At 38.8% G+C, this 16,489-nt stretch overlaps 2 protein-coding genes across 3 annotated transcripts in view; one reads left to right on the top strand and one right to left on the bottom strand.

The window, feature by feature from the left end:
- Window positions 1-2,976, bottom strand: part of ap2m1a (adaptor related protein complex 2 subunit mu 1a) — a 17,757-nt gene extending 14,781 nt beyond the window's left edge. Inside the window, exons 1-2 of the mRNA XM_036596356.1 lie at window positions 2,864-2,976; window positions 775-893 (exon numbers count right to left, since the gene is read on the bottom strand). Coding sequence (XP_036452249.1) covers window positions 775-848 — 74 coding nt within the window. The 5' untranslated portion in view covers window positions 849-893; window positions 2,864-2,976. The remainder of the gene's footprint in view (window positions 1-774; window positions 894-2,863) is intronic.
- Window positions 2,120-16,489, top strand: anxa13l (annexin A13, like). Of its 2 annotated transcripts, none has more exons than XM_036596358.1 (11): window positions 2,120-2,521; window positions 7,455-7,530; window positions 9,374-9,468; window positions 10,091-10,261; window positions 11,105-11,138; window positions 11,478-11,557; window positions 13,374-13,442; window positions 13,539-13,640; window positions 13,797-13,872; window positions 14,892-15,004; window positions 16,074-16,489. In XM_036596358.1, exons 2-11 carry the CDS (start codon window positions 7,527-7,529, stop codon window positions 16,191-16,193), a joined length of 864 nt encoding a protein of 287 aa, XP_036452251.1. In that variant the 5' UTR covers window positions 2,120-2,521; window positions 7,455-7,526; the 3' UTR covers window positions 16,194-16,489. The 2 variants fall into 2 exon arrangements, with proteins under 2 accessions (XP_036452251.1, XP_036452250.1); XM_036596357.1 differs by lacking the exon at window positions 2,120-2,521 and adding an exon at window positions 5,735-6,180.

Below are 16,489 nucleotides of genomic sequence, written 5' to 3'. Positions count from 1 at the left end.
CTTGGGTTGCGACCCCTGGTGTAAGCTTATTACTTATTTTATTTAAGACCTTATTTCATAGAGTGATAATAGCAAAGCACACTAGCCAGCTATTTAGCTTTTTATGTTTAGCTCCTCCTGTGAGGCCTCCTCGTTGTAGCGCTATGAAAACAGTAACAGTGGCTGTAATTCTATGAAATACCATTGTAATCATGGACAGAAGCTCTATTTTTAGCTAACTTTCATCCCAGCTGTACTTAAAGGTTCCCCTTCAAATAAATAAGCCCTATGTCACAAACTTTGTATGACACAGTAATAGCTTCAAGGGTTCTTTAGTGAAGAAAATGATTCTATATAGAACCATGAACACTTAAAGAACCCTTTGTATGATTAAATGTTCTTTGCAGCATGAAAGGTTCTTCAGACTGATGGAGAATGTACACGAATGTGCTATAGATGGTTCTATATAGAACCTTTTTGAAAAGGGTTCTATATAGCACCCAAAAGGGTTCTTCTATTATTACAGGCTTGACGTTGTAACAATAGAAAAACCCTTTGGGTGCTATTTAGAACCATTTTAAAAAAAGGTTCTATATGGAACCATCTAAAGCACATTTTTCATGTATCCCAGTGTTCCCCAGTACAATTCACTGCAATGCTGCCAGCCTTTACCAGATGGGTTTGGAGGTTTTGGGTTACAGGTGAACTCTAGAGGCAGCCAGATGTCCTGGAGAATGGCTGAAGACCACTAAGGTGACTTTGTCAACATGCGACTGTGATTCCCAATGAACTCACCCTATGTCATCCCGGTAGACTCGGGAGATCAGGACCTCCCCCTTGTGATTGTAGATGAACAGTCCTCCAATCATGGTGGCTGTTCCTCAGTCTTCACATCCCATGGTGGGCTCTCACTTCTGCAATGAGAAAAAAGTAGACATTTTCATAATCGGTATCGGTATCATTGGTTGGTAGTGGTTGGTATAGTGTAGTGGGTGAAACCTCTGCCTTCTACGCTGCAGACTGGGGTTCAGTCCCCTGCCTGGGCAAACACCCTACACTATACCAAAAAGAGGCCTTGGGCAAGACTCCTAACACTGCCTTCCCCTACCTGTGTAAAATGATCAAATTGTAAGTCGCTCTGGATAAGAGCGTCTGCCAAAAGCCGTAAATGTAAATGTTAGTCTACTATTAACCTTCAACAGTGTTATATAACCAACACCAGCTACTCAAACTAAGACTGCCAAGGCAACTTAAACACCACATTACATAAATCTTGTTTTTCTAATACGCAGATTTAAGCTATTAAAATATCCGTCCTACACATTTTAATGCCGGTGGCATTTTTGATAGAGTAATTTAGGCTATCAAAATATCCTAATCATTCCTTTAATGCCAGTAATATTTCCTGATAGGGTAATTTAGGCCATTAAAATATACTAAGTATTCTTTTAATACTCATAATATTTCCTGATAGGACGATTAAGGCTATTAAAATATACTAAGTATTCTTTTAATACTCAGATTTCCTGATAGGGTGATTAAGGCTATTAAAATATACTAAGTATTCTTTTAATACTCATAATATTTCCTGATAGGGTGATTAAGGCTATTAAAATATACTAAGTATTCTTTTAATACTTTTAATAAATTCTTTTAGGCTGTCAAAACATCCTTCCTATACATTTCAGTGCTGGTAACATTTTGTGATGGGGTAATTCAGGCTATCAAAATATCCTATACATTTCAATAGAGGTGGGTGATATGGCAAAAATATAACATTGCGATACTTCGAGAAATTTTCATGATACACAATATTTCACAATATCAGAGAAAAAAGAACCAGTACTGCTACATTTTTAAAAAATACTATCTGTGAACTGTGAATACAAATATTTTCACTCAATATTTCGCAGTTAAACTGGACTAATTTTGCTCTCTATGATGAAGCGTGCAGTTTGTCAGTGTTCTACAAGCACTGACGATACACACCATACGTTCAGAAAAGCATATCGTATTGAGACATAATTTATCACGATGACGACATACATTGTCATATTGCCCAGCCATACATTTCAATGCTGGGTTACCGAAACGAACCGATTGAACGATTCAAAGAACCGACTCGTGGACGCAAATCCCGAGAACATTCCAACGTTTATTGGTCACGCTGGCAATGAAGTAAAATGTAAGCTGTGTTATATCCTTTCAATTAAAAAGAAATAGAGGAAAATGTGCTGACCACAGCAGGACAGATACCGAAACTGACCAAGTTCCCTCAGGAGGGTTAACGTTAATTACACAATACCGCAAAACTAAATAAAGCGGAAGAGGGTCCAGCATGTTAACGTGGGGGAGTTGGAAAGGAAATCAAGAGGTCACACTTTCCCGGTTTGGGCGCAGAAGGAGGGAAAAACAGGTGGAAAAAACATGAAAAACAGAACGGTTCAGTTGAAGAAGAAGAATACGAGCCCGGTCAACAGGAAGTGTGGATCCGCCGCTTTAATCGCCACATAACCGACCTAAGCCTCTCCGAGGAGTCGAGGTCAATAAATATTAATTACTATCATTATTATTATGAGACTAAATGTCCGAGAAGAGTCTATTATTCTAATATGCAGCGACATCGGTAACGATATTTATCCATCAGCCACAGCTTCCTATTCGAATTTTCCCGTTCCACCTTAAATGCCGCATCTGTTACATTCTGGCGCCTGATGCGCAGGAATGCAACTGCTGAGCCATTTAAGGTGGAACGGGGAAATCCGAGCGCGAAGCGGGCGAACAGGGAGCCAACGTCAGCCTCGTCATCGATAACGATATTTATTCTTTATCAGTCATCTGACGGTATCAATATGGTGGTAAATATGAGTTATTGTGTCCGTACCTGAGTGAGATGCTTTCGTTTTTTGGCGGTGTGTCCGTCCGCGTTGAGCAACTCAGGCTCAGGCTGAGTCCCGCCGGGCAGCTGACCGCCTGCGCGCCGCGTCATCAGATGCGCGGTGACGTCACGCCGAAGGGAGGGGCTTAAAAAAAACTACAAATGGCTCCCCACTCCATAGGCGCTCCATTAGTCATGAAACTGTGGCTTCTACACCCAAAACAGTGCAATGAATGTTAGACAGGGAGGCTTTGAGCTGAAAATAGCTTAAGTTCTATTAGTTAAGTTCAATTAAGCTTTATTGTCATTTACATATACTGGGGTACAGCATAACAGAACACGTTCAGGCTGCTTCTCTAGTGCATAAACATTGAGACAAGGATGAGAGCGCACATGTAGGAGTTGAATGACAGTATGTGTTAACAGAAAGTTCAAAAAAACATTAAATGGATAATACCATAAATAGACAATACACAATAAATTGAACACAAAGAAGCATATGGGCGCATAGAAAGTGTGTATATATGTGTGTGAACTATGCAACAATTTTCAGAGGTAGTCAATTCAAAGTGGGCAAAATATGTGCAGCAATTTTCAGAGGTCGTGTTCAGCAACCATGGTATGAATGTTCGTTCAAGTGTTCAGTCCAAGTACATAGAAATCAGCCAGCAAAATGTGCAAAAAACAGAACCTCCTATCTCCCAAATGCTAACGTTACAGGAGAAGGAAAAAACCTACTTTACTTTTAATGTAAGTCAATGGAACCAGATATTTTTCCAAGTCATTTTGGGCCGTTTCTTTTGGTCCATTCATGATGAAATTTATGCACATTGTAAAGAGCAACAGGTATTTTCAAATTATGTCAAAAACTGAAAAACAATAATTGAGATGCGACAGCAGTGATCTAGTCTGAGTAGTGTATTCATGGTGTTCATGATCTGCTGGGGGCTGTGGGTGTGACTAGTTTACCAGCTTGAGGGTAGAAACGTCTTGAACCTGGTGGTTCTGCCTCGAATGTTGTGATATCTCTTCCCAGATGGCAGCGGGTGGAACAGGAAGTGGCTGGGGCATGTGTGGTCTGAGGTGATACTGCTGGCTTTCCTCAGAGATCTTCGATTGTAAATGTCCCGTATGGGTGGGAGGACAGCTGCGGTGATGGACTGGGCAGTTTTCACCACCCTTTGCAGGCAGGTGGTGGATCATTCTCAGCACTGCAGTAACACTGACGTGGTGGTGGTGTGTTAGTTTTAGGCTGGTACGAGTGGATCAGACACAGCAGTGCTGCTGGAGTTTTTAAACACTATGTCCACTCACTGTCCACTCTATTAGACACTCCTACCTTGTCAGTCCACCTTGTAGCTGTAAAGTCAGAGACAATAGCTCATGTGCTGCTGCACAGTTTGTATTGGTCATCCTCTCGTCCTTCATCAGTGGTCACAGGACGCTGTTGGCTGGATATTTTTGGTTGGTGGACTATTCTCAGTCCAGCAGTGACACTGAGGTGTTTAAAAACTCCAGCAGCACTGCTGTGTCTGATCCACTCAGACCAGCACAACACACACTAACACACCACCACCATGTCAGTGTTACTGCAGTGCTGAGAATGATCCACCAGCCAAACAATACCTGCTCTGTGAGGGTGGGGGTCCTGACCACTGAAGAACAGGGTAAAAGGGGGCTAACAAAGTATGCAGAGAAACAGATGGACTACAGTCTGTAACTGTAGAACTACAAAGTGCACCTATATAGTAAGTGGAGCTGATAAAGTGGACAATGAGCATAGAAACAAGGAGGTGGTCATGATGTGACCATGATGTTGTTATGCCTGATCGGTGTATATATATATATATATATATATATACTGTTTTACAGTAATTTCTTTTAATATAACAAAAAAACTGATCTGCCATCATAAAGGCAAACTTCCCTAAGTCTTCTCAGAAATAAAATATTTACTATTTAAAAACAAATTAAGCAAAAAAGTAAATACCTTAATTTTTTCATGTGATAATATACATGATGTGTCCTTGCTCATTTTCTCAATTGAACATTTTACCAAAGACTGTGAAATGTAGATACAGATACAGATGTAACATTCTAGATAACCAAGGATTGGAAGGCAAAGCATTTAAAGCCGTTCTGGTCACCAGAAGGTCAGAACATTGTACAAGGCGCACGTGGGCTGATACTATTCGGACACAATAAAGACTGTTTTGTCTGGATTTGTACAGTCTTTGTAGTCAGTTCTCCGAGTGCTGAACTCCAAGGTCACTTTATTGTTTACAAACAGATACTTATAAAGAAATGTTCAAATTTAGACATTACAAATATAGACAGATTAGAAACATTAAAACATTTTATATAAAATGCACCTTAACCGTTGCGCATTTTGCATTTTTTGTCTTATATGTTGAATTCAGCAACTAAACATTAATTGTGTATTAAAAAGTGCAGAACCGTGTTCTCTGTAGAGGGTGTGTTTACTTATCATCACTTAGAAAAGCAACACGAACATGTCAAACTGTTGCATACCTATCTATCTATCTATCTATCTATCTATCTATCTATCTATCTATCTATCTATCTAACTATTACAATGTGGACAATTACCTGGACAAAGCAGACACACACACACACATATATGTATATATATATATATATATATATATATATATATATATATATATATATATACACGTAGAAACAGCAGCTTGTATATATATACATATATATATATATATGTATCCAAGTGTGTGTGTATATATTTGTCTGTGTGTGCGGCCTGTCCAGGGTATTGGGATAGGCTCCAGCAAGTGTTTGTGGTGTGTGTGTGTGTGTGTGTGTGTGTGTGTGTGTGTGTGTGTGTGGGTGTGTGTGTGTGTGGGTGTGTGGGTGCATATACATGAATCAATATACATTTCTCTCTGTCTACGGATTTATATTGTTTACATCAAGGTTTTGTAAATGTCAGATCTTGTAGTATTTCTGACTTCTGTCGGTTTGTCCAGTGTCAGAGGTCGTTTTTCGAGGTCTGTTTACGTGCGACCCACTCAAAGCCTTATTTTTCCCTACCCGTATTCCGACAAGCCCCGCCCCCTGCGGTGGGATTGGCTAGCAGTTCAAAGTCACAAGCCGATTGGACTGCTGAGACGTCGTTCACGTCACCACGGCAACCGCAGAAACAGCAAAGGGCGGGGCCTGTCGGAATGCGGGTGGGAAAAAAAATAAGAGCTACTGAGGAGCGTGACGTCACTGATGCGGCGCAGCACTGTGGCTCTGTGGTTGCAGACTGAGCAGAGAGGCTGAAGATGGGAAACGTCCAAGTGAGTACGGTTCTCTAAAACGGGTCTTTTCTGCAGGTTTCTGTATCAGCAGCAGTGTTTCACCACCGCAGCAGAGGTTTATTGTGCTTTTAAAAAGAAATGCATTTGATTCAAATAAGTGTACTTTCTCGTAAGTGGCATCAAATGGTGTCTAATGTTGTGTAGTAATTGGTGTCTAATGTGTAGTTTTACTTTGTATTTGCTATTTGCTGATTTTATTTTGCCTTGCTAATTTTACTTGTGCCATCCTCTCCTCCATGAGATGTTCAAGTGGTCATAACTGTCAATATTAAGGTGTACAAAGTGACGTCAGGGTGGTTCTTATATTATTTGCAGTTGTTTACAATCTGATGTCAGGCTTACGGGAATGTTCTCCATCCCAAACTCTTTTCCCATAATCAATACAGTCACATTGTTACTGCAGGCTCTGGGCGAGGCAGAGGAGGCCGAGTGTGGGCTCAGCTATCCCATGACTCAGCACAGGCCTGCTTTAGGGACTGCACCCTTTCCTGCCTTTCACTGAGAATTACAGCCACAGTAACTCACTGCAACAAGTCTCCAGCAGTTTAGTTAAAGGGGAACTCCACCGATTTTTCAAAATGTCTGTGTAATTAATTGGCTAAGATGTAAACAAAGTCGTTCAGAGTGGTTTGGTGTGAAACGCTCTGTTCTAGAGAAACTTACCAAGTCAGAATTGTTCACAGTGGTGGTGATAGGAACCAGACGTCCACCTCTAAAAGCTCCCTCACAAAAAGTATTTTTTAAAGTCCATTCTTGGTGCAGAAGTACATGCATGCAGGGTGTTGTGAGGCAAAATAGTCCCCCCAAAATAGTTCAGATTTATCAATATTTTGTCATCATTAGCATTACATATAAAAGCTCTGAAGACACATATAGGTTCACTGGTGGTTTTGGATAGTAAATAAAATGTCTATATTTGTGTTGTAGTCATGGTGACCCCTGGTTCCTATCACCACCACTGTAAAGACATCTGAGTCTCTGTAATCAGCCTTTTCACGCCAAACCAATCTGAATGACTTTTACATTGGAATTTTGCAATCAGTGGAATTCCCCTTTAAAAGCAAGCATGACTGTCATTGCCATCAAAACATTATCTTTCCAGTTTAAAGTGGCAAACTAATGTCTGTTAAACAGTCTTTCTTCCATGCTTTGAAACCCAGGGCTAGCAGTGATGCCTGTCTCATTAATCATGCATGCAGCAGCGTGACGTTGACTCAGTTGTGGTGAAAAACTTGTTTTTGTTCTGGTCTCAGCCCACAGTCGTTCCTTATGAAGATTTTGATGTGGTGGCAGATATCAAAGCCATTCGCAAAGCCTGCAAAGGCATGGGTAAGTCAAGACAAACAACTTTCCACCAACAATACAACAATAAGTCTGTCTTTAACCACGCTGTGAAAAAAAAACCTGTAAAATTACTGTTAAATTTAATGCACCCCTTTTTTAAAGGTCATATGTACGTAAATAAACCACGAATATGCTGCAACACTGCTGTTGTTAATTTGTTAACTTATAGAAACAGAATGTAAATCCACAAAAACAAATGATCACCTTTATTTAACAGACATTTGCTGTAATTTAATGGTTGTTACTGTTATTATTATGGTAAAATTCATGCATAGTATGTCAGAATAAATAGTTTAACTTCGATTATAGTAAAATGCAGTATTTGTAAGAAAAGAAATACTTGTAATTTTACAGATTTTTACCGTTATTCAGAAAACGTACTTTTACTGTTAATTAATGGGTTTGTCTGGTGCCCCTGCAAAAACACATTGCTGATCACATTGTCTGGCATCCCTGCTGCTGTCATCTCTACTTTTTTACCATTCTGCACAGTTTTACAGTGCATTATCTTAGAAATATGGGGAACTGAGGTCTTTTCTAACATTCAGCCTAAATATGAAGATAAAATGTCTGAAATATAGCAAAGTATGAGAAACCATGAACACCATTTCATATATTGAATTACTTAAAACATGAAAATCTAATTTATGCAGTATTCCCTTTCACATAGTCAAGGAAATCAAGTTTATTTATACAGCACTTTTCATACACAGCAGCAATTCAAAGTTTATGCTTCACACAAACACAGAAAAAACAGCATAATAATATTAAAAAAGCAATAATATTAAATAGTAAAGCTTATAATGTCCTGAGATCTAGCATTTCATTTGCAAAGATAGTTGCCAAAATTAAAAATAAAATGCTAAAAATAAAAGACAGTAAAATAGAAAATAAAATAAGGGATTAAGAGAAATAAGAAAACAAGAACATATTTAAACTGGATTTAAAGGTGGCTACATGTGGAGCATATCTGACCTCATCTGGGAGTTTGTTCCAGTGTTCTTACTGACTGAATCCTGCACTCTTAAAAAATATGGTTCTTCAATGGTTCTTTAGTAAAGAAAATGGTTCTATATACAACCATGAACATTTGAAGCCCCTTTTTAAGATTTAAGGGGTTTTTTTTGCATGGTGAAATCATTCTTCAGATTGATGGAGAATGTGTTGTTTGTGGTTCTGTATAGAACGTTTTTTGAAAATGGTTCTATATAGCACCAAAATGGGTTCTTTTATTGTATACCAGCTTGGCAGAGTAACAAAAGAAGAACCCTTTTTAGTGCTATATAGAGCCCTTTTCAAAAAGGCTACAACACATTCTCTATCAATTTGAAGAACAATTTCATGATGCAAAGAACGCTTTAATCATGCAAAGAGTTCTTTGAGTGTTCATGGTTCCATATAGAACCTTTTTCTTTACTAAAGAACCCTGGAAGAACCATCTTTTTTAAGAGTGTGCCTCGCCCTGATTGGTTGTGATTCTGGGTACTACTAACTGACCGGCCACTAATCATCAGAGAGGCCTATAAAGTTTGCATACCTGAAGCAGATCAGCAATATTACATATCATTATTTTATATATAATTAGACCTGAGAATCAAGTCTGCTAAAGATTACCTAAAAACACAGTTTGAGTGATGATTTAGGCATGCAGTTTAGCACTACATGCTAACTGGTGCTACATAAGCTTACAGTAGATTACCTGTTAGCTACATTAGCCTTGTAGCTTCAGTGCAAACCTAAAAAAGCAAACCTCAGACAAGGCCTAATGAGAAAACTGAGTAAATTGGACCAAACTAGTCCTTTAATCTGGCTTTTGTTCTGATTGCAGGCACAGATGAGGAGGCTATCATCTCCATCTTAGCGAACCGTTCTGCAGCGCAGCGGGTGGAGATTAAGCAAGCGTATTTCGAGAAATATGATGACGTAAGTCGGCTATTCTCCCTTCTTTCCTTGCTAGAAAGACACAGTCATCAAAAATGTGGGTGGTTGAAAGCTGCACTTCTGTTAGCAAGAATTTGGGCAGAAAACTGAACTGGTGTTCAAACTTGGGATATCTGGATGTACGTTTTATGTTAAATGAAGAGTTATATGCAGAGCTACAGCTCATGTTGCTGCTCTGGTTTAACTATAAACCAAATCACATTTTCCTTTAACCCACCCGAAGAGACATAGAGGCGGCCTTTTTAAAGTCTTCTTTACCTTTATTCCAGCTTCCATTCTTTTCAGGAGACTCACTTTCAGTTCTTCTAAGAAATCTGCAGACACACCTCCAAAGTTCAGTCTTAGAAATTGGTGGAATTTTCTACTTCTCACAATCTAAATAAACTCAAACATATATCCATTTATACCAGATCTGACTTGATGAATAAGCGGGTCTTTCCATAACAAAGACTTCATATCCAGTTATTCTTTCGAGGGGCTGCAGTTTCCTTCCTTTTAGTTGCTGAATTCTATTTGAACATTATGAAATTCAATAGAAAACATGTCTCAGTTCAGATTAGTGAGATTATCTGGTGAAAGCTTTGACTGAAATGTTGCACTGTAGGAGCTGGAGGAGGTGCTGAAGAGCGAGCTGACGGGAAACTTCGAGAACGCCATTATAGCCATGGTGGACCCGGCTCACATCTACATTGCTAAAGAACTGAGGAAGGCCATGAAGGGGGCGGGGACTGACGAGGACGTCCTGGTGGAGATTCTGTGCACCTGCACCAATCAGGTCACACTGTATTTACATTATTGTACATTAGGACTATGATCATGCAAACCAGAGGTCCAAAAATGTAAAATGCCTTCAAGTACATAAAAGGTGCATTCTTTGGATTAATTAGATCACTTTAATAATCCCAGGGGGAAAGTCGTCTATTACAGCAGCACAAAGTACAGTAAAGAGCAAAACAAGAGCGAAAGTATTGTCGTACGCTATTACATAAATGCATAAATTGAAGAAGTAAAAATACGAGAATAAGTAACATTGCATAAATATTAACCAGGCGACAATGCAGTGGTGCATGTCACGTCCAGTGAATGAACTGAGTGAGTAAACACTGTAAACAATAATATATGTAAATAGTTGTGCAATATGCCTGGGTGTATAAACAAGTGGCAGTGCAATATGCAATATTTATGGGTGTATAAATAAAGTGGCAGTGCATAATAATGAGAAGAGACATATCATATCATATCATCTATCACAGAGAGAAAACGCTCAGCTAGCTCAGAGACCCTCCCTGATACCATGTTTCACTCATGATTTCCCATTCACGTCCACTTTAAGAGTTACTGAGATGCTGAATTTAATTGGTTAATTAAAAGAAAAGGTTTTATTTTATTATCTTTTCTACTCCACCAAAGTCAACAAAGCAGTACAGCTTACAGTTTGTTACAGCTTACTGTATGACAAAACCATGAAGCAAATACTTATGACCATTTTGTTTACATAAACTTTCATATTAAACTGAATGAATTTGATCATCTGTGCTCAATTTCAAAATAATAATCATCAAAACAGAATAGTACAGTACAGCTTAACATTAATAAGTGTTATCTGTTTCATCAACAGGACATTCTGAATGTTAAAGAGGCGTATGCCCAGGGTGAGTATGGAATAAATATGAACATGTAAATATGACAATATATGTGTCACATGTATATGGCTTCAAGCAGAACCTTTACCTATCTAATTCTATGTTTACTTTGTGCTGTTTTATTTATTAATTCCATTTTTTTTATTTTTTTTTTGTAAAATTGTCTCATTATTTCTGGTTTTCTTTGTTATCTTAGATTCTTTTTTCATTTTTCAACTTTCAAATTTGTATCTATTTCATGTGTGCATTAAACTTGCATTAAAAATGTTCCTATGTATTAAACTTGACAAGCGCTATACAGATAACACACAAGCATGAATGTGTTTTGTTGTCATGCTGACCGTGCAGTTCATGAGCGTGATCTGGAAGCTGATATAGAGGACGACACCAGCGGAGACGTCAGGAACCTGTTGGTTTCGCTCCTGCAGGTCAGAACTTTGGGGAACTAATGACCTCATGTGAAACTTTAGTTGTAACTGCATTTATAATGAACTGGAAAAAGGCTTCAGTTCTTACCAAAGAGAAATAAAATTGTATAATTCCTACAATTAAAAATTCGCAGCTCTGTTGCTGAGAGTTCAGCTTTATTTTGACACATTGTGTCCATTTTGACAGCCAAACAGAGCTACACTTGCCTATAGCTCTTTAATATGTATGACCTCATTTACTTGTCGATTTTGATTGGCTCCTGCCTCGGACCCCATTGTAATTCTGCAGCATAAAAAAGACACCGGTACACTAATCACCACCATGGTGACTGTACGAATAACTCTTATTTACTCTGCTGCACATTTAGCGTGGTGTAGCGCTGTTACCACCCAGTTTTATGAATCTGGCCCTCTGTGTGAAGCCAATGGGGAGCTACAGAAATAAAAGTACATTGGGGAAATGTAAGATGTTAGAATGGAATATTTAAACACAGTTATGTGCAAAACTTTGAGCACCCCTGGTCAAATTTCATGTTTTGTTAACACATTCTCTACAGGAAACTTAAGTATAGCATATTTTTGCAAATTTTAGGTCACAATTTCAATTTATTTGCTAAGTTTAACATAAAAATAAAACATAACATATTAAATGTGCCATTAAACATGCAAATAAGCAGTAACTGTGTGTTAAAATGTGCAGAAGTGTGTTCTCTGTAGAACAGGGGTCGCAACCCAAATGTTTAGAAGAGCCATTTTGTCCTTTCAACAAAAATCCAACCACCTTGGGGGCCACAACGTTTTATGTCCATTTTATTGAAGTAACAGTTTACCATCTTGGCTGAAAAGATGCCTATGTTGTGCTAATGTTGTATTATAGACTAAAAATGTTATATAAATGAAAATCCAGACTTACTTTGCTCTACTTTAAGCTTTAGCTCAGCTATAGCTGCTTTTCTCACATCTCCAGCAGGAAACTTTTCCTCAAAAGTAGAACAGTTTCATGTAAAATGTCTCTCAACGTTAGATTTTTTTTACAAGGCCGAAGCTTCTCGTTCACCTGCTTCTTGTTTGAATTTTCCTGTTCCACCTTAAATGATGCCTGAGGCACCACAACTGCTGCACTGTTTAAGGTGGAAAGGGAAAATTTGCATGAAAAGCTGGCGAATGAGAAGCTAATTTCAGCTTTGCGACTTTTTAGTGTTTGTCAGTTTCTCACTGCAGATTAAACGTATCAGGAAACCAGCTGGAGTGATTATAAATGCAAATAAGTCCATTTATCTCCAAATTATCAATGTTCGTCTTAAATCTCTCTCTTTGCCGTTTCGTTAGATACTAGCTAGGCGAGATTGTTGTCTGCGTTGCTATGGTGACCAGTAGTCTGCGCTGATCTTCAGGGTTAAAGGGTGAATTAGCAGTTCTACATTAACTTCAGAGTTTAAGACCATTTATTGTTAAACTGTGTTGAACGATCAGCAGAGCTTTATTTTACTGTAAAGGAGGATTATTTTATTTTTACCTACAAATCTGATTCTGCTGTGGAGCAACAGGGCAGTGAAAGGGCGACATGTTGCCGACTCCTACTGTAGAAGGTGTGTTAACTCTCTTAGAAAATCAACCACGTGTTGTTTGTCGGGCACCCAAACTTTTGCATAGGACTGTAAATCTGACTTTCATGCATGGGTCACTATACTTCTGCGCTCATTATTCCACATTAATTCCCTGTGATGTGACACTACACCAGTTTTCTAGGTGGAACTGAGCCGTTGTTGGAAAACTGAATAGAATAAGCGGAATGAAACCGTTTCTCCTCCTGCAGGCCAGCAGGGACGAGAGTTACGAGGTGGACGAAGGACTGGCTGAGCAGGATGCCACGTCACTGTTTGAGGTGACTTTTAATTGGCCATTTCAGTCGTATGTGGTAAGCCCCTTCATACCTTCATCATCTGAACGTGGGGTATTGTATTTTTTTGGTCTCTCTCAGGCCGGAGAAGGTCGTTTTGGCACGGATGAATCCACCTTCACCTACATCCTCACCCACAGAAACTACCTGCAGCTTCAGGCCACCTTTAAAATCTACGAATCGGTAAGAATCGGACACTCCGGCAGATGAATTATTGATTGAGATCCAGTGATAAATGATGAATTCTAACTGCAGAGGTGTGATGTACAGTTATATAGTCCCAAGACTCATAACAGTCTGTTTTATTTTACCCATCTGCCTCCCTCTCCATCTCCACAGCTCTCCGGAACAGATATCCTTGATGCCATCGACACTGAGGCCACCGGGACGTTAAAGGACTGTTACATTACTCTGGGTAACAAAAGCAACAGATTCCTCTGGTTCCACTGAAGGAGAATAATGGAATAGTTTGATGAAAAACTGACCGATCAGCCAAAACATGTTTGGTGTTTGAAGTTTGTTTATGAACATGGACAAAAGTATAAACAAAATGTCGTCTTCAAAATGGCTACTACTGTTTTAACACTGCGCCATACAGTGTCAGAACCCATATAAGCAGCAGTGGACAGTAGCTAATAAATCAATGTGATGATCAGTTATTAATCTCAGTGTTACTGAGCTCTGCTAAAGCCTGAGTAGACTGATAAATCAATGTGATGATCAGTTATTAATCTCAGTGTTACTGAGCTCTGCTAAAGCCTGAGTAGACTGATAAATCAATGTGATCAGTTATTAATCTCAGTGTTACTGAGCTCTGCTAAAGCCTGAGTAGACTGATAAATCAATGTGATGATCAGTTATTAATCTCAGTGTTACTGAGCTCTGCTAAAGCCTGAGTAGACTGATAAATCAATGTGATGATCAGTTATTAATCTCAGTGTTACTGAGCTCTGCTAAAGCCTGAGTAGACTGATAAATCAATGTGTTGATCAGTTATTAATCTCAGTGTTACTGAGCTCTGCTAAAGCCTGAGTAGACTGATAAATCAATGTGATGATCAGTTATTAATCTCAGCGTTACTGAGCTCTGCTAAAGCCTGAGTAGACTGATAAATCAATGTGATCAGTTATTAATCTCAGCGTTACTGAGCTCTGCTAAAGCCTGAGTAGACTGATAAATCAATGTGATGATCAGTTATTAATCTCAGTGTTACTGAGCTCTGCTGAAGCCTGAGTAGTCTATTAAATTCTTAATAGTTATAATTAATTTATTTTTAATTTTAATAAAGGTATTTATTGTTTTGCTAATTTGACAAATTCTCCTTTTACTTTGCTTTAATGCCTCAGTAGTATCTCAAATAGACAGAGCTTCTCATTATAAGCTGTGTAGTTTTAGCTGCTTTAACAGTTTTGTTTTTGTTCCTTATCTGAGCAGTTCGTTGCGCTAAAAACCCGCAGCTGTACTTTGCCCGTCGGCTCAACGCAGCAATGAAGGGGGCAGGGACGGACGAGGACACTCTCATCCGGATCATTGTGGGACGCTCTGAGGTACAGCCTGTTTTGGAATTCCTGCTTTTCATTTTCATTCATCAAACTCAGTGAAAACAACAGGATATCATAACAACCGAATAAGAGCTATTAATAGAAAAAACTATAAAAAACATGTGCAGGGATTTTAAGCTTTTAAGAAACTTCTTAAGTCTGAAATCTTATCTGTTTAGTCTCCATGACGACTTCAGTTAGGACTGAATTTGGGACAGAAGCTGTTACAGAACAACAGTTCTTAACTTCATAATATTATGAATCATGAAAGGGATCTTCAGACGGATGGAAAACTTGCACGAATGTGCTATAGGTGGCATAGAACCTTTTCTGAATAGGGTTCTATATAGTACCCAAAAGGGCTTTTCTATCATTTTTTTTCTATCATCTTTTCTTCATTACAAGCCTGACATCGTAACAATAGAAGAACCCTTTTGGGTGCTATATAGAACCATTTTCAAAAAGGTCGTAAATAGAACCATTTACAGCACATTTTTCATTAGTCTGAAGAACCGTTCATGATGCAAAGAATCCTTACTCATGCAAAGAGTTCTTTGAGTGTTCATGGTTCTATGTAGAACCATATTGTTTATTAAAGAACTGTTAAAGCACCATCTTTTTTAAGAGTGTATATGTATCCCTTTTGAAAATGGTTCTGAATAGCACCAAAAAGGGTTCTTCGTTATAATATCAAGCTTGTAACAGTAGAAGAACCTTTTTGGTGCTATATAGAACCATATACAACACATTCTCCTCCAATCTGAAGAACCATTTCACCATACAAGGAACCCTTCAAGCATGCAAAGGGTTCTTTGTGTGTTCATGGTTCTACATAGAACCATTGTCTTTACTAAAAAACCCTTGAAGAACCATCTTTTTTAAGAGTGTCCCAATTAGCATTGTGCTAACCGGATGCACATTTGCCTCAAACCGTGTTGAGTTGTTCATAATGTGTTTACGTGGTTTCTGACACTGTATTACATGTTAATAAACCTTAATAAACTCTATCATATGCATCACAAATACTTCTCGATTCATCACTGGTTCTCAGCGTTCGCTGTGTTTGGTTCTGTAGGTGGATTTGGAGACCATAAAGGACATGTATCTGGAGAAATATGACATGACCCTGAAGGACGCCCTGAGCTCGGAGTGCGGCGGAGATTTTAAGCGCCTCCTGCTGGCCATCCTGCACTGAGTTCCCTCTTCAGACAGGCCTGAAAGAGTCCCACCACTGACCAACATGACCACGAGACCTTCTCACCAACACTGCCTGATGTCAACACTAACTATGCACTCAGTCTGAACCTCGTCCACAGAACACTCCCTTCAGTTTCCTCAGACCACCGTTCAAAAGTCTGAATCACTTCTCATACACAGTCGTATGCAGATGTTTGTGCACCCCGGTCAAATGACATGTTTTATTGATTTTTTAAGTGTAAATAAGTGAACACATCCTCTACAGAGAACACACTACTGCACACTTTAATATAC

Source organism: Colossoma macropomum, unplaced genomic scaffold (genome assembly GCF_904425465.1).
Source record: "Colossoma macropomum unplaced genomic scaffold, Colossoma_macropomum, whole genome shotgun sequence".
NCBI classification, from domain to species: domain Eukaryota; kingdom Metazoa; phylum Chordata; class Actinopteri; order Characiformes; family Serrasalmidae; genus Colossoma; species Colossoma macropomum.
This window is presented reverse-complemented; position numbering and strand designations above follow the sequence as displayed.

What these genes read in the sequence shown, in the direction of transcription:
- anxa13l (XM_036596357.1), top strand. An exon ending in ATTTCGAGAAATATGATGAC is followed by an intron (nt 9,469 to 10,090) that starts GTAAGTCGGCTA and finishes GTTGCACTGTAG; the next exon opens with GAGCTGGAGGAGGTGCTGAA. An exon ending in TCATTGTGGGACGCTCTGAG is followed by an intron (nt 15,005 to 16,073) that starts GTACAGCCTGTT and finishes TTGGTTCTGTAG; the next exon opens with GTGGATTTGGAGACCATAAA.